The 17,663-nt window shown below is 60.0% G+C and overlaps 1 protein-coding gene across 1 annotated transcript; it reads right to left on the reverse strand.

Moving 5' to 3' along the window:
* Positions 1-817: 817 nt before the first annotated feature.
* BESB_044860 (uncharacterized protein) lies at positions 818-12,880 on the reverse strand (the record flags this gene model as incomplete). The annotated part of the gene is made up of 16 exons (XM_029362937.1): positions 818-1,436; positions 1,679-2,166; positions 2,329-2,510; positions 2,773-3,233; positions 3,627-3,811; positions 4,107-4,599; positions 4,889-5,543; positions 5,908-6,330; positions 6,561-6,684; positions 7,026-7,140; positions 7,496-7,696; positions 8,206-8,401; positions 8,702-8,917; positions 9,261-9,333; positions 9,703-10,347; positions 10,685-12,880. 16 exons carry the CDS (start codon positions 12,878-12,880, stop codon positions 818-820), a joined length of 7,272 nt encoding a protein of 2,423 aa, XP_029220303.1.
* Positions 12,881-17,663: the final 4,783 nt, after the last annotated feature.

The following is a 17,663-nucleotide window of genomic DNA, read 5'->3' on the forward strand; positions in this document are numbered from 1 at the left end:
TCTATTCGGCGTCCTGTCTCTGCAGGAGTCCCGCCTCGAGAAGCACTGTATGGCAAACTGCATTCAGCTGCTTCGATGGCAGCTCTTGGAGGTGCAGCGACACGTCCAGTCATTGCAAGCGCAGCCGGTATGTCCTCTGAGTACGAGTGTTACAATCATTCATCTACTTAGTGATGCAGCAAGCAAGAATATCTCGCGAATGCAAAAGGCGAAAACTCTCAGGTACATGCCTGCTTTCTCGTTGTCACTGCGGAGGTTGGCGTCAGGAAAGCTGTCATCCCACTCGTGCAGATGACACTGTTGAACAACACGCAACCCCAGAGAAATCCGGAACACGTATCACAATTTCTTCCGACAATGTGACTTCTTCGGAACAGCGAGAAGAGCGCCAACGCTACTTCGCCATCGACTGGGCGCAGATGGAATCAGCGTTCCTCGCACCGGATAAAACATCCGGAATCCAAATGAGGGCCTCTCGCTTGCTTGACAATTATACATGCACGTGCTTCGCGCTTTTCCACATGCAAACTAACCACCCTGAGACAAAAGATTACCACGTGGAATAAAAGTCTGCTGCCTTGCACAGTCGCCCGTCTCAACAGGTGCGTGGCCGCCTGGGCCAGACGTTCCTCCGCACCGGCTACGCAAAGTACGAGAACCACAAAATGCTGTGCTTAGTAACGTCAACGGCGCCGAGGGTGGGTCGACGTATGCAACCGCAACAATGACAGTACGAACACGAGAGCGGGGGCAGCGGGGAATACGACACATGACGCCGCGGGCGCGCCGCGGTGTGAACTGCAGCGCGGCACACTCCTTACAGGTATCCTTCGCCTCCATAACGGCGCACGCTCTGCGGGTTTTGCTGCTGCATCAACGCACGACCCGCGTTTGCCGCTGCGCCAGGAAACAAAGAATTCGCCCCGCCACCCTGGGGCGGCACTAACCGCTGCAGAGCAGCTGCTTCCTCCGTTCCGCTCGTGCCGTAACTGCCCATCACCTGACACCGGTAACCTTGTTGTTGATAGCCGGGAATCACAGACCGGTTACCCCCAAACTCGTATTGCGAGCCGGCGACAAACTGACCTACAGGCGGATAGGCGTGAGGCAACGGCGCTGTTGTCGCAGCTCCCAAAGAAGGCGCGAAAGGCAACCCGTACGAATGGTAACCACCTCCATGCACGTTGCTGGCACTTTGGTCATGAACGGGGTAGTTGCCATGATGTGTGTACATTGCTGGCGTCATCCCATACGCGGACACATTCGCCCCGGCTGCGACGTTGCCGGCGCCGTGGGGAAGCAGTCCGCGCGGTTGAAGATACGGGTGCGCCTGCTGTTGCTGCGGATACGAAGATGATGGTGGATATGCATGTCTTGCCCCGTCGCCAAAGGCTGCAGCCATCGGATCTGTCACGGCGGCCGCGCCGAAGTTGTGCCTGAACGAAACACAGAGCGCCACGTACCTCATGCACGACTCGAGCAACTGCGACCAACGCGGACAAATGAAAACTGCTGAGACGCTGCAGCGGGCTAGACCAGCATTTCCAGCAAAGAAGACATACCAATATGTCGAATATCTCAAGGCCAACACACGATGCAGGTACTGTTCCCTCCTGGGGCTTGCGCTGGCCTTCCAACGACAGCTGTGAGGAGACGAGCCGCTGGCGGCACGACTCACCAGTTCGCTTCCATTCGGCCTTGAGTTCCTACGCCTTGGCTGGCCAACGACGGTGTAGCCGCCGCAGGCACTCCGGCTGCAGAGAAAGGGGCAGCGCCTCGTCGGTACTGCTGGGCGCCGAGTTCGTGCAAATGCGCGTTCCCGCGGTGTCCGGGAACGCCTGCCGCGCCATGTCTCTGATGTCTGTGTGCATTCTGCGGCGCCGGCGGAACCGCCTTGGCAACTGCATTCTTCCCTCTACCCTTTTTTCCTCCCCGTTTGCCGCCCGCACCCGGCATCTCCGCCGACGCAGCGGCGTACGGGTTGAACTCCTGACGCCCGCCAGCCATTCCCATCGGGTACGGCGGCTGCGTCGGGCTCCTGCCGCCTTTCTGGTTTGCTTTCTGCTGGGCTGCCCTGCGTTTCTGTGCCGCCGCGAGACGCTTCTCCTCTTCCCGCCTCGCGGCCTCTCGCTGCGCCCGCGCCCTGTCTTGGAGTATGTTAAGTGCCTGTGGTTCACACGCAGAAGCGCCACACACACGACGCAGCGGCACGGTCAAAACTGCTGTTTCAGCAGCGCTGGCGCCACGCGAATGTGCATGTCTAGGCCAGAGGGCTGAGAAGGGGGTGGGGGGACGGTCACGGTTTAGGCGTTGGGCTGCCAGACATACCTTTGTTTTGACGCGTTCAACCTTGCCGGCGATGCCGCGCAAGTTGAATGGGGAAAGCAGCTCGCCAGGCGTGTCCTCGAACGCGGGGATTCGGCACAGACTTAGATCTCCTTTCATCGCATTTCCCAAGTCGGGAGACAAACACGAGAGATAGCCCGGGGACGTGAGCGCCGGAAGCCAATCTGCCATCACAGGAGATCAAACGCAGGGTGGCTGCGAGCACTCAATGAGAAGGGAATCCGCCGTGGCGCCGTCGGGCGATGCAGAAGCAGCCCCATCGCATACGGATGGATTTGTCTCCTGCCGCTGCACCGGCGTTTCCGCGGCTCCTGGGAAGGCGAAATACAGAGTCTCGTTCTGGTAAGAAGGAGCACTTGGCTGTTTCTGTGGCGCCCAGCCCCCGCAGCGTAGGCTCTCTCTCGCCGTAGAACGTTCGCCGCTTACCGTCTTGGTGGGTAGGATGGGATGCTTCGATTATGCCGACGTCCTTGTTGCAAGCCTGCAGCATCTCTTTGAGGGCCCGTCGCACCTCGGCGTTTTCGTCAATGTTGATCTGCTCAAAGTCCTCTTTCGAAGGAGCGGAAGACCCGCTCGCAGAGCCTATAGCCGTGCGCGAGGGGTGTGGCCGCGTGCCTAGACGCACAGTTGCATCTATGTTGACTGACACCGCCGAGATGCTCACGGTATCCGAAGTCGGCGCCTGATGCAGCAAAGCACCGCAGTTGTCGTGTGAAGCTTGGACTGTACCCCCAGCTCGCACCTTCGCGGATTCCTTTGGCGTCGCGAAGACCTCCGAAAGCAGACGTCGCACTTTGTTTGCGCGCCAAAGGTCAGCGAGAGTCACCACGGGACCGTCGTCGTAGAACGGAAGTTTCATCGTCTTCATTCCGTTGAAGAGACTGATTCTGGAAGGAAAAAAAGGGGCAGGAAACGAGAGACCGAACATGCTACATCTGTAGTCTCCTCCGTCCATCCCCTACGCATCAGCGGGGAGGACAGGCGAACGAAGAGTAATCGGCAGACAGCGGAAAGGTAGTACGAGAGGGCAAACGGGAGGCGAAATCGCAAACACGCCTAACGGTGACAACAGCGGAAACAAACGCAGTGCAGTTATGGAAGCAAAGAAGCAACTGACGCGCTCCCGGCACCCTCAAGCGTCTCCATCCGAATCGCGATTTCTGCAGAATACACCTCCTTCCCAATAAGCCCAGCTGGCCACTGAATTTGTCCCGTTTGCGTGGTAACCGACGCGTCTACGGGGCGCGGGTCACGCGACCCACCACTTCTCACAGACTTACTCTTTCAAGATAGGCCCCTTCGGAGTGACCTGGATGCCCATCTCGACGTTGTGTTTTTGGCTCAAGAAGGCGAGCATGAGCAACGCCGCGTGCTTCTGCGGCAGCACGGTCACACCCTCCACCCAGCACATGGACGGGTCGTCGGTGCCTTGAGTCATGGTGACGACGCCGTAGACTTCCTCGTGCTGCAGAGAAAAAGGCGCAGCAGGCCGTGACACACCGAGTGATTGCTCCCCGGACATAGTAGAGACGAACGAACTGCAGCCACCTCCGCCATGTTCTTCCACCACGCTTTTCCACTCGTCCACCTCAGCGTTAGGCTCTGCCCGCCTTCGGGACGCCCCGCTTTCGTCCCGCCGTGAGGCCCCTTCTTCTGCGTTATCGGCGGTGGTGCTTCGCCTTCATCTTCCGCTTCTCCCCCCGCCCGCTCCCCCTTCCTCCCCACCTTTATGTTCACGGCGGCATGCGCCCGAGGCCTACCTGCTTGTATACTTGGACGCCGCCTTCCTCCCGGCGCACGGGACAGGCACAGTAGAACCCGATGGGGTTTCTGCAGTTTGTGACAGCCTTCATTTTGACCATTTTTTTCTTTGCCTGCTCCTTCTCTTTTTTCTTCCCCTTGCCGCCCGCGGGCGCGGCTCCGGCTCCTCCTTCGGCAGCTTCCCCCGGCTGCTGGTAGTCGTCGTCACCCATCATCATCCAGCAGACAAGGAAGGGCGAGCACGGGCGCACCATGTCGAAGGGCTGAATGGCGGACTCGTTGCCCGCCATCGACTTCTCTAGCGAGCTGCCATACGCAGCTCCCGGCGCCGCGAAGCGGTTCCCCAGACTGCCTGAGCTGCCCTGCCCTGTCGGCGAGGCAGCGATGCCTCCCACTTCCGTCCCGCCTAAGCCGTCGTCCGCAAATGACGCCGGAGACGGCGCGGGCTCGGTACCGTCGCGCGCGCTCTCGGGCAGCACAATCGACAGCTTCCTGCGCAGAAAAAACGCCGAATCCACCAAGCGCAGACACCATGCAAGCCACTGACCGAAACATGCGCGCTCACGCCACGAGGCACGCACAGAGACAGCGGCACCAACGCCTGCCTGCGCTGGTCCCCGCGGGCATACCCCCGTCGCCAGGGTACTGAAGCGAGTTATACGCGCCGTCTACGGTTTAGGGTTTTGGCGGCATGCTGAGAGCTCGACGGTGTATGCACCTTCCTTCACACGAAGACTGCGGCTCATCAGCAGAGCAACTCTGTTTTTTCTCCAAGCCTTACCATCTTCCGTTTGCGAACTGGTTGGGGAGATGGGCAGCGAGCGCGAGAGTCGACGCCGTGAGCCCAGGCGCTCGCGTGGCTTCAGGTGCGTCTGCTTTGTAGGTCTCTGCGCCGTCCTGCACGTCGGCCCCGCCCTCCTTGTCCTCGCCCTGGTACACCGCAATGTGCGCGCCGACGGCTTCCCGCTTGGTCATGCGATCTTCGTGTGCGCGTTTTCCGGCAGTAGTGCGGAATCCGAACTCCTCGTCCGCTCCACTGGCGACCTTCGCGAGGCCTCCGCCCGGCGCGGACGCGCCGTCCGCTCGGCTCTTGTCTCGGTCGTCAGGCCCGTAGCGGGTGCCCGCGGCGGCAGCCGCGGACGCGAGGGACTGCGCGGAGGGCGAGGACGTGACGCCGGTGCGACGCTGCAGCGCCTGGAGCACCTCGGGCAGGCGCGTGGCGTCGAAGGAGAGGCATGCATTGGCGGCGGTGTCGGGGAAATGGAGAAAACACTTGTCCTCTACGCCCTCGCACGGGACGATGGAGTAGTCCAGCCCCGCGCACACCAGGGACAGCGACGCCCGCACCTGCTTGTAAACGGTGCCTGTGCGGCTGTCGACGCGATCGTGGAGCACCAGCGTCCGCGCCGGATCCAGTCCTTGGCGAAGCATCGCCGCTGCACAGCGAAAAGCCGCGCACGCAGATCAGAGTCATCTGGTATCCTTCTTGGCATAAAGTTGAAACCTAGGATATGCACAGGGATGAAGATTAATAGCGCACTACCTAAGAAGACACACGTCTTCTCGCGACTCCACCGCGGCAGCGGCACCGTGATACGCACACGCCAGCAGCCCTACGCGTCCTTCCCGGCGCCGGCGCCCGCGTCGCCCAGCGAATGAACCCGTCGCTCCGTCTCTCTGTCATGTTTGAACCCGCGCCCCACTTAAGAACCACGACCTTCTAAACGCACCCAGGGACAGCCCGGGGGGCATAATACGCCTCCTCCTGCCTGGGCGTCGGGGTCTGTCGCGCTCTCTCACCTGCGTAGTCGCTCAAGTCCCACTTGGACTTTTCTTTTCCCTTCTTCTCGTCGCCAGAAGTCTTGAGCGTGCGAGGCACGACGCTGGCGACTGGCTTTCCGTCGACGCAGACGCGCGGCTTGCCCACAATGAAGGAGGGAGCGAAGGCCGCGACCAGCAGCGCCTTGAGCAGCAGTAAGTCCGACGAAAATCGCTCTTGCACAGCTGCAGCTGCTGCCGAGCTGTTGTAGGTCAGCGCACTGCTGTACTGGTACCGAGGCGTGAACGCCACTGGCGCCGCGGCCGCGGCGTCCGCGCCCTCCTCCGGGGGGGGCGGGCACGGAGGCGCCGCCAGCGGCCCCACCGCACTCGAGGCCGGCGGGTGAATCGTCGGATTCTGCAGAAGGTCCATGAAGAACGTGAGTGAGGCCGCGGCCACCGAGTCTGCACAGCGAGAAAACACGCACCGTGGACGCGTGCGCATCGTCCAAACACGGCGCGGGATTCATGCTCCAGACGGCGAAAAAACAAGCGGCTCACGCTGAGAGCGCGACCCACAAGCCAGCCCCACGACGATCCCTCGAATCCGACAGAGGCCAAAAGAGTGGTTTGTGACTCCTACGCACTGTGTGGAAATCTTCCTGCCCTTTAGGCCTCACCCCTTGAACACTCACCAGGCGGAAGGTGCCGCTTGAGACGGGTTGCGAGATCCGCGCACATCATCGCCATATGCACCATGCGCTTCGCCACGACGCTGTGCCCGCGAGCAAAATCGCGGGAGACGCGGAGATACTCGAGCTGAAGAAAGACGCACGTGCGAAACAGCGACCCACTGTGGTGAAGAGCAACGCAGATCAAGCGTCAGATCCTTCCCCCCCCCCCCCCCCCCCTTCCCCCCCGCCCCCCCACAGCACGTGGCTTACACTGAAAAGGTTCAATCAACAGATGCATCTATTCGCAGGCGCCGCGCCCATAAACAGATATATATAACTATATATTACATGTATGTATGTACATATATATGCTCTACACAGACTGACATTAAAGTGCCTGCGGGCCAGGACCTGCCTTTCTGCCTGGACTGCTGCTGTGAAAGGAGCGCATAACGCGCGCGCGGGACACGCAAATCGATCTTTTACCTTCATATTCATTTCCAGCCTGCGGTTTCTGCGCACCGCGGCCTGGCGCGCCAGACGTGAACGGACGGCGGCCACGCTAGAGGCGAACTCCGTGAGCCAGTCGACAAAGAGATTCCTGAAATCGAAGACAAAAGAGAGCCGAAACGCGGTGCTCACTGGCCTTTCAACCTCTCTGTCGGCTTCAACAGAAACAAATCACGCAGTCGCCACGTTTCACCCTTGTTACGCGGAACCTTGGTCGTTGGCGTACTATCACCGTTCACCGGTGAGCCGCAGCCACCGTCCCCTTCTCCGGAAAGTCACCCACGGCAAAACTCGATCTTGTTGCCACACCGCGCCCGCGCATCTGGTTTTTAACTACGCGAGAACACATTTTGTTCTTTTCTAGGTGGTAGTTTTATTGACTGGTTTTTCTGAGTGAAAGGTAGCTAAGAAATCTATTTACACAGAGCGAGCCGAGGTAGGCGGACCTGAGCATGAGCGGCTCAGAGTAATGGCCGGCGTCGTAGGCCGCGCGCGACTTCAGAGAGAGTTGCATGCGCTCAGAGAGCTCTGCGGGGTGCTTAATCAAAAGCCCCGAAGGCATCGTGAAAGGATCCTGGCTCGCCAGCACACTAGCCAGAATCAGCGCGTCGCTCGTGCAGCCTGCAATAATTCCCATCATGAGGAGTCTACAAACACGCACAACACAAACTGGCACCCCAACCTAAGACAATGCAGAGCGCTGCATGAGCCCGGCGCGCGGACCAAAAACCGCAGTGAAGTGCGGACACGAAAAATGTGCACATGTATGCATGCGAATGTGGGGTCGCGTGGCGACCTCCGCGCGCGAAGTCACGAGTGAAATTGCAGGACCCAACTCCCTTTGGCGCCACGCAAACCTGCAGTGTCGGCGCAGCGAAACGCCGCTGGGGTCGTGCTGATATGCATGCAACTCGAGTGAATCTCAAGGCGTTCACACAGCCGCATGAACCCCTACATCCCCTTCCTAACCCTGTGCATATATATATATAAATAATATATATAATATGATATTTATAATGTATACGCGCCAAGAAGATTATGCATATATACCCATACGTATGCATGTATCTCTGCAAAAGCGTAGGGATGTGCGCTCCAAAGGCGGGCACTTTGGAAGCACCCTGGATGGCTGCACAGCGCGACAGCGAAGACCTACTTGGTGAGGTGTGTGTCGATGGGCAGCTGCATCATCAGGTGCCCGAGATTCGTGATCTCTGCGTCTTCACTGTCGCACGTGAGAGCCCCGAGGCGATCCAAGAGATGTCGCGCAGAGTCCAATGCACTGACGTCTGGCGGTTGCACTGTGAGGCGCAGCAGCTGGCAAGGCGTCAGCTTGCCCTTCGCAGCCCCGTCTGAAGGCACAGCCACAGCCACATACCGTTCCGTGCGTCATCACCTCCCGTAGCTACCCCCTGCATGCAATTAAATTGGAAAAAAAGGCGTTTACAACACGGAAACAACGACAGTGACCGCAATGGTCGAGCCCCGCCGCGTGCCTCGAGGAAGCAGGCCACTACCAGAGTGAATATCATGATTTTCGAACACATATACGCTCGTACTGTAGATTATTTACGGCAATGATCTCCACTGACATGTTCCCTCCTCTGCACATGGCAAACATCCTCTCCACGCGCGCGGCGCGCAAAGCGTACCTTTTCCTCTCAAGGGCTGGTCCGCTGCGTCGTCTGTGTCCCGCTCGCCCTCCTCCTGCAACGCCAGACGATTCAGACGGTGCGTCAGGTGCTTCACGGTCAGGTACAGCTTCTCCAGGGGCGCCGTCTGCATTTCGGGCGGGTCGAAGCGGCGCATGCAGCGCTCGTAGAACTGGCGGGAAACCAGCCGAATGGACAGGCCCGGGAAAACGCGACCTGAACACAAACAGCGAAACCGCAACAGGGTATGCAACATAGAAAGCAACCACAATGCAGGCCCGCGTCCACAGTGGCACAACACCTTTGTCGGCGGAAGAAGTGACGAAGACATACTCATATCTGCATGGCATGCAGAGAAACCTTCACATGTAGCCGCCAAGACCAGCGCTCGCAAGGCCTGAGACTGCATGTATGTGTTAAAGTGCGCATATGTAGAGATTTGTGGTCAGTGACGGAGACAGATGCATATCTAGATACAAGTGTAAGTGCTTGCCTGACACAAGTACTTTCTCTTCCAGATACAACTCCAGCCGCTTCTTCCCCGCTGCGTTTCGCATACCTGTTCGTCCCGTGCGTTGCTGAGAGGATGCGTGGGAGGTCCATGCGCGGACGAGGGCGGCTGTGTGGCGGCGCTGGAAAAGGCAGAAATAGAGGAACCGACAAAAAAGACGTTCTTTGACCTCACGGAAACACCGAAAGAACACGAGGCTTCCCCCCCTGGCCAGCGCCCGCGCCTGACTGCACAGCGCGAGCGACTCACACCAAGCCGTCAGGCGCCGACTGAGAGAGCGGTTCCGACGGTCTTCAGTGTCGCGCTCTTTTGCTGTCCGTGCGGATGCATGCAGCGAGCGTGAGCTGCCTATCCGCCACAGGTGTGTGTAACTACCTACGCGTGCACGTTTGTGAATCAGGCAGGCCTTCTGCAGCGCGGCGGCCGCGCGCGCCTCTTACGTTTCAGTCTGAGTCGCGAAAAAGCCTCTCCCGAGCAATATGTGGCGCACCTGGTCGTAGACAAGCTGTCTCTTGAGACAGAAGTCGATGACGATTCTGACGGCGGGGAGAGTGAGAGAGCTCTCCGCGATGTTCGAGGCGAGGACGACATGCACAGTGTCGCTCGGGGGCGGGGAGAAGACCTCTTCCTGTTCGTCGCGACTAATCGACGAATGCAGCACAAAGATGCGGTACTTGAGCGCGTCCGCCGCCGGCATCTCGGGTTTGCCCTCCGCAGAGAAGTCGTCGGTCGACGCCGGTCCCGACGGCGGCGCAAGGCTCGCGCCGCAGGCCGAGGCCCCGCCTCTCGCAGTCCACACGGTCGACGAGTCGAGGCGCGACAGCGTCTCGTACAAATCTGTGATTTCTCCGATGCCTGGCAAGAAAATCAGAATCGTCTCGCCTCCGTAGCCAAGTGCCGTGACCAGATCCAGACACACTGCATCCAAGCCCTCCATGATCTGCGGCTGCAGCGACGTCTGCATCTCTGCCTCCCACACTTCGCGCTCGCCTCCTGCTCCGCCCTCCGCGCCCGCCTTATCCTCCCCCGCATGCGCGGGCGCAGCAGCCAAGCCCCGCTGGCGCAGATTGCCGCTACTCGGGAAGCCCTTCCGCAGTCGCGCCGCCATCGAGTTCCGGTCGAAGGTTCCCAGCGCCTGCGACCACGCCAAACACACACGAACCAAAAAGACGCATAAACCCTAAATCCTAAACCCTAAGACGCCTGGAAACACCCTCGCACGCGCACGCGCCTCCGGCCACGAGACACAGGAAACCCTAAACCCGTTCTTTGTGGGGTCATCAAAAACACAACAGAACTCAGATCCGGCACATAAAGACCTTCCAGATGTATACCTGGAAACCAACACGTGTATACAAGCTGCACGAATATGCACACCCGCCGCACGTCTGTGAAGGCGGGAAACCCCTGGGTGTGAGCTGATCGTTTCGCGTCTGGCGCCGCTTCTCGCACCTTTTTCGGTTTCCACTTACGTCGCGAATGGCTTTGCCCGCTTGCCATCCGTAGGAGATTCCACGAGCTTTCTTTCGCTGGAGAAGCGCGCGGACGAGGTTGACGTGGTGCATGCCGCCTGGAGTGGCATCGTCGCGCGCGCCTTCGCGGGTCGCCTTGCCGTCTTCTGCAGCGCCCCGCGCGCCGTCCTCGCGTTTCTCCTGTTCCTCGTCGTCGCGGCCCTCCATGAGCAGACCATGGCCTGTCAGGTCCTCGACCTCGAGCAGCTTTCCACGCAGTCTGTCGGGGCGCGACGCCGCCGTGAGGAGGTCGTCGAGGAAGACGTGCTGGACAGGGAAGCGCCTGGCGCCGACGTAGATGCGCGGGGAGACCGGGACGCCCGTGGGTGTGAAGTACTCGGCGAAGAGATTGCCCTGAAGCGTGGCAGACATGACGATGAGCTTGAGCGGCGTCTTCTGGTTCAGTTGCAGCTTGAGCACAAGCGAAAGCAGGTCGGCGTCGAGGTCGCGCTCGTGGACTTCGTCCAGGATGATGTGCGTGAGCGACGCCAGAGCGCGTGGCTGGTTGATCAGCACTTGCAGAAAGTAGCCCGTCGTCACGAAGCAGATCTTGGTGTCGCGACTCGTGACGGAGTCGCCCGAAATCTTGTACCCCACGCTGCGGCCTAGAGGCTCCTCCAGCTCCTGCGCCACGCGCCGGGCAAGAGCGATGCACGCCAGACGCCTCGGCTGCGTCACGATGGCGTTCAAGCCGCGACGCTCCGGCACTGCCCGCGCGCCGCCTTCGCCTCCACTGCCTTCCCCCGCCGCTCGGCGCTCAGCCTCGAGCTGCCGTAGGCGCATGTCTTCTTCAAGCAGAAACCGCGGCACGCGCGTACTCTTGCCGCACCCCGTCTCGCCCTGGATGCACGTCACCGGGTGGTTGCGAATGTGCTCCAAAATCGCCTCCTTGTAGCGCATAATCGGCAGCTCCTCCACGGGCGACATGCCGCCGGCCGCTGCGCCCTCCGCAGGCGCGCCGCCTCCCGGCCTCCGCCCGTCTTCGGCAATCGAGTTCGCAGCCGGCGCAGCCGCGCCGCCTGGGCCCGCGTGAAGACGAGATGTGAAGAACGTCCCTGCGGCGCTCCGAGGTCGCGACGCCCACCAGAGGTCTCCGCCCTCGCCCGCCGCGCCGCCTGGCTGCCGCTGGGCAGGGTGGAGCGCGGGGGGGCGGCGCCCCTGGTCTTCGCCTCTGCTGCCGGACTCCTCGCGCTTCTCGCCCTCGCCCATCAGCGTCGACGTCGTCGGTACGTTCGAGGCTGACAGGGGCTGCGGCGACCGCGAGGGGTGCGGGAAGAAAACCGCAGGTCGCTCCTTCCCGCGTCTCTTGTCAGACTCGCGGCTGGGAGAGACCGAGGCGCCAGAGGACAGCACAGAGAAAGCGTTCACGAACTCGTCGCCGCCTAGGCGGATGTCGGAGACACCCGAGCCCGGCGACGAGGAAGGCGCCACAGTCGACAGCTGCGACCCAAACACCTCCGGGCCATTCTCGCGGGCGGCCGAGCGCGCCGAAAACCCCTTCAGACCCCCCGGGGCTGAAACACCCCGCGAGTCATCTCCTGCGGGTCGCCCCACCCCCTCTCCCCCGCGTGCCGCCGCCCCGCCCGCGAAGCCTCCTCCTCGCCCTCCTCGTCCACCCCGCCCTGCGGTCTGCTCCAGCCGACCGCCCGTCAAGCCACTGGCGAACGCCCGCACGAGCGGAAAGGCCTTTTCTCCCCCGCGGCTCGGCTGCGGTCCAGGCGCGCCGTCTCGACTCTCGCGTGCGTGCGCGTCTCTCTCGATGTCGCCGGCTGAACGCGCTGGGGGCGACGCCATGAAAACGCGTCGCACAGGCTCGGCCTCCGCCCTCCGCTCGCCCTCTGCAGGGCCTGTCGGCCCTCGCCGGTCGGACGTCGGGGCGGCGCCCTCGGGCGAGCCGCGGGGCAGCTTGCGGACGCCGCCCGCGTCTCCCCGGCCTCCGCCTCCGCCGCGACCTCGTCGGGCGCCACCTGCGCCGCGCGAGCTGCCGCGAATCGGCCCTTGTCCCTCGCGGCCCCCCCCGCGACCGTGGGAGCCAGCGGGGACGGGGCCCGTGGTCGCGCTGGTCAGTGTCTCTTCTTCGTTCCGAGGACGCGACGCGCCTTCCTCCCTCCGGTCGCCGTGGTTGCCGCCGGCGCGACGGTGCTGCGGAGGCGCCATGGTCAGCGAGGGGGACGCAGAGGCACGAACACGACGACAGGACGAAACACGCCTAGCGAGGCTGACTTCGGGGCGCCGATGTGTGTGACAAACACAGAGGTCAAATGAAGATTCTCACGTCCAAGTGAGCGAGGCGGCTCGCTGCTAGGATTCAGCGTGGAAGGCCAGCGAAACAAACCCAAACACGTTCTGCTTCTCTCAGTGTAGGCGTGGCACACACGCAGGCGCCGCAGCTCTGCCGCCTCTCGCTGAGCGACCGCAGGGGGTGACGTGACGCGATCGGGGTCGTGTAAAACACACCAGTGACGCAAAAGTAATCCGCGCTCTCACAAGATGGGAGAGAAGCAGGGGCGCGCCGACGACGAGTGTGTGCTCCAGGTAGAAACGGGGGAACGCGGAGACACCGAATTCGACGTCTTGGATGCCTCCCGAGGCAGTTTCCTCTCTCTCGCCCCTCGCAACCTTTTCTTTCGCTCGCCCAGCCCAGCGCAACGAACCCCGTGAAAACCTACGCCTTTGAGCGAGACAGGGCCCTGAGACATTGAACCGAGTTCACGACCCGCTGATCGGTGCACGTCCCCCGAAGAATGAGGCTGTTTAGGCATTCGTACGTAATGTGCGCTACAGAGACTCGCCCGCGCGTATGTTCGAGCATAAGCAGATTAGCAAAACAATCCACACACATCCGCCTGTGAACCTCTCCCCCCGGCCGGAACGGTGACAGCGCACTCGACGTTTGGGGTCTCGGAGAGCAGGTCCCGCGCCCGACGCAGGCTCTAGAATTCGCGCGTGTATGTTGCCCATGTACCGGCACTCGGCGTCTCACACATCGGCGTGCATGCAGGTCTCTACTTGTGCCTCCGCAGGTCCTTGCATCCGGCTGGGATACGCCACCGCGTACAGACAGGGACGGGCCAGTATCCCACGAAACGGCCACGGCACGCCAACGAAATCCACTCCGCCCTCGTCGCTCGCCCCATACCCTCCCAAAGGCACTAGATTTAAACCCTAGCACAAAGAGAAGAGGAGACAGCGAAGAAAACGACGAGTCGCAGCACTGTGCGACGCCGCACACGCGAAAACAGGGACGAAAAGGTCAGGCAGCTGTGGAATCAGAGTATTCACTGAGACACACAACACAAGCAGGGCCACTCGGCACGAAGAGCGAAGCATGCACTAACGCAGGACGCACACGCACACGCCTACGCAGGAATTGTGTCTCTCGTTCTCTCTCTCGGTCTGTCTGCAAACCGAGGAGATACGAGGATGAGCAGACGAGATACCCCCCACACGCAGACAAGCGTTATCGAGTGAGAAATGCACGTCTTGCTGTGAGCTAATATCCAGTCGTTTTCTCTCAGATGACCACTAGAAAGGCTTTACTCCGGTGCAACTCAATAAAAACCAGCGCCCCGCAGACCCCAACACAAGACGTCGAGAACGACCAACCTGGCCACTATCCAAAACTTGTTTACTGACACACTCATGAAGAATCAGCTAAACAGCTGTGACTCCTGCTACTGTTGCCACGCGTACCGCCGGCAAAAGGTGAGCTGTGCGTACACCCCAAACCTCGGAAGACGCCACGGAACCATTCGAGCCGTACAACACAATCAAAAAAATTTCCTTACATCTCCTTCCTTGGCCTCCTGTCCCCTCTCCTCCAAAGCCACCCCCCCCCCTTAAAGAGAGAAGCGGCTTCACGCCTCGCGTGGCGCCAGGTTCGTTGCTCCTCTGTCAAAGAAATGATCATACGAGACGAAGAATGCGAAAAACGGGACAGGTCAGCTGCAGATCTTTGCGTGCAGCCTGGAAACGCGGACGGACACAACTGGAAAGAATCGAGAAATGTGCCTGTACCATGCAGCCCTCCCACGAGTGCGCTTCTCTCCCTCTCTGTCCGCCACACCCGCCGAAGCGTGTATGTACACCTGCCTCTTCACTGGCGAGTACGGATGCCGGCAGGCGGGGGTCCTGTGTGTTTGCTGAAGACTTGGGGAAGTGATGTTCCTATTTAAAGCCAGAAACGGGTTCTGCAGCTCTTGTTTCTCGACCCAACGTAGAGATGGTGGCGTCAGCGTTCTGACCTCTTCTTTTCCACCTCCTCCGTGTCCTGCACGCGAGAGAAATACAAGGCGGGGGCGGTGCGTCCTCCGCGGTGAGAAAACTTGCAGACTCAGGCGCGTCCGTTTCTTTCGAGTAAAAAAATGGGAAGGGCGAATCTCCTACTCGGGGTGTTCTGCCATTCTCCTGGACGTTCGTGCCGACGATGGCCAGGAGCGGAAAATGAGAGGAGAGGATGACCTGTGTCACTCACACTTTCTCCTTGGTTCATGCTCTCGGATTCCAAAACTGTTGAAAAAAACCGACAACTGGCCTTTGCGTGCGTTATCATTCCTTCGTGCGCTGCCCCGCCCCCGCCTGCCTCAAAGCATGGTACTTCCGTGTCTCTGTGTGTCGACGGAAATTCAACGCCGCCTCCTCAGACCTTTTTCGGCGGCGCAGAACCGAAAGAAAGCCGGTCGCCAAAGGCGACCAAACTCCCCGCCCTGAAAAAGAGAAAAGATGTTGCCTGCAAAAATACCCATATGCATTTGCACGTTCAGCAGCTTGGAGATATCTGTGAATTTTTGACTAAATATGAAAACGAATCCAGACATCAACCACGAATCGGGAGCTGTACACTGCATCCAACCATTTCCCCGGGTTTTCCAACGCGCCACATGTGTGGCACAACGAATTTTTTGTCGCGGTATGTTTGAGGGCTGCGATGCGCACTGGCGCCCTCCACAAGTCCGTCGCCGTTAACGGAAATTCGCAGACTAGTTTTTCCGCAAAAAAAGGCGCGCGTCGAAGCCGAACGCGCGGAGGGACGGCCGCAGAGCTTTTTGGAGGCAAACACAGTACTAAAAAGCCAAGCTCCTCTCACAAAAGACGACGAGCCGCATCCGCCATTTTTTTGCACTTGAGACAGCCGCAGTCCACTGGTGCCCCGCTTTTGTTTTCTTCGCATGATGGGGGGCCGCATGTGTGTGTGTCCTTGCGAACTCGGTGTCTCTCGCAAACAAACCGATTCTCGCGAGCCGCCACCCTTAGGAACACCGGCTCTCACATCGCGCCCTGGACGCGCGCGGAGGCCTCGCGCCCGCCGCTCTCCCTTGGTGTGTCTCGATCTATTGGCGCGCTGGATCGCGTGAGCCGGGCTGTCTCCTCGCTTTTCGCAGAGGAAAATCGTACCAAGCAGGCCGGGAGCAGCGGAGCGGCCAAGTTTTGCAACCTGTAGCGTTTTCCTGGCTCTACACGCGGGCTGCCCCACTCTGGAGTTGCTCGGCACCGGTGCCCCTACGTCCGCTGTGGAGAAACGGTCAAATCTTCAGCGACGCAGCGCGAGGCATCCTCGAGAAGCGACCGCGACTGTATGCAACCCGCTCCCTGCGATCTCTCTTCCACCTATAGCCACGCGTGTGGACGCAGAGAGCACGCGGACGCCCCGAAAAAAGGACAGGCGCGGCGCATAGCCCGAAACCCGCTTCCCTCTCTGGCCTTTGTCCCCCCAAGGCGTTTATGTGGTCTCCCGTCGCCCCCCCTCGGCGTCCAAATGACGTGGAGCTTCTTTCACCACGTTTTCCCTGTCTTTTGCTCGATTCAAGAAACGAAAAAGAGACCAAAAGCGTGGGCGAACTCCCCTCCTCAAACGGAAGCCCGGCCGAAGCGCCGCACCCTGTGTCTGCTCGACACCTTTCGTATGTCTCTCCAGCTTTGCGCTCGGGTGCAGCAGCTGCCTAGCGGACATGAAAAAACTCTGTCCTGTCGCGCGCCTTCGTTCAACATTACTATTATGTGCCCGGTGCACACCCAATAGATGCATAATGCACTCATGTCATGCGCATTGTGACTTTCTTCCAACGCGTATCATCTCCTATGACGTCCCTCACAAGCGTCGCCACCCCTTCAGAGCTCACGGAGCGAGTGCACCCCACACGTACTTCAAGCTATCCAGGAGAAACAGTGCGGTTCATGTGTTTTAGTGAACGATGCTTTGAGTCGGTGGCGCCGTGCGGTGGACGACTCTCTCAGTGAGAAGCGTGCGCCGCCGCTTCCGCTGGTCATCGGGCATTGTGACGTGAGGTCCCACCGCAACCAGGATGCATGCCTGTGGCAAAATGGATAGCCCAATGTATGGGTTCTGCCTCCTGTCCACAAGAAGTTACGATGTATGAGTCCCTTGCAAAGAGAGGAACGGGACTCTCTCAACGTGTGAACGCGCGGAGGGGAGGCCAGGTACTCCAGGGGTACGCAGAGTAGGAGCTTCTCACCCAGGGCTTGCCGCTGCTTTCTAGGGACGGCATTGTGGAGGCAGCGTGAGCCTCCAGTGCAGCTCTGCTCATAAAAATGAGGCAGATCCAGCGCGCACCCGCTGGCGATGCGAAAGTCCGTCACGCCGGGGGCACACAGGCCACTGCGTTGCCTCTGCACTAAACAACTCAGCCTGCGGCACAGCATCGCAGACTCGAGGCCCCTGAAATCGATCGTTCTGCTGCTACCTCTCTAACTAGATGTTGAACACTAGCAAATGCACAAGATGCGTCAGAAATATATCGGAACGCTAAAGTGATACCTGTAATTATTTAGAGTACAGAGGTAATTGCAACTAAGAAACCAAAGTCATAAGATGAATTTCGATTGAGGGCACACCGATAGAAGACGAGGTCCGGGGTTGGTGTGCGTCTCATCCTTGTCTCAGCAAGCTCAGAAACACATTCAGGGAGGGAACTTTGCGGCG

This window comes from Besnoitia besnoiti, chromosome III (genome assembly GCF_002563875.1).
Source record: "Besnoitia besnoiti strain Bb-Ger1 chromosome III, whole genome shotgun sequence".
Taxonomy (NCBI): domain Eukaryota; phylum Apicomplexa; class Conoidasida; order Eucoccidiorida; family Sarcocystidae; genus Besnoitia; species Besnoitia besnoiti.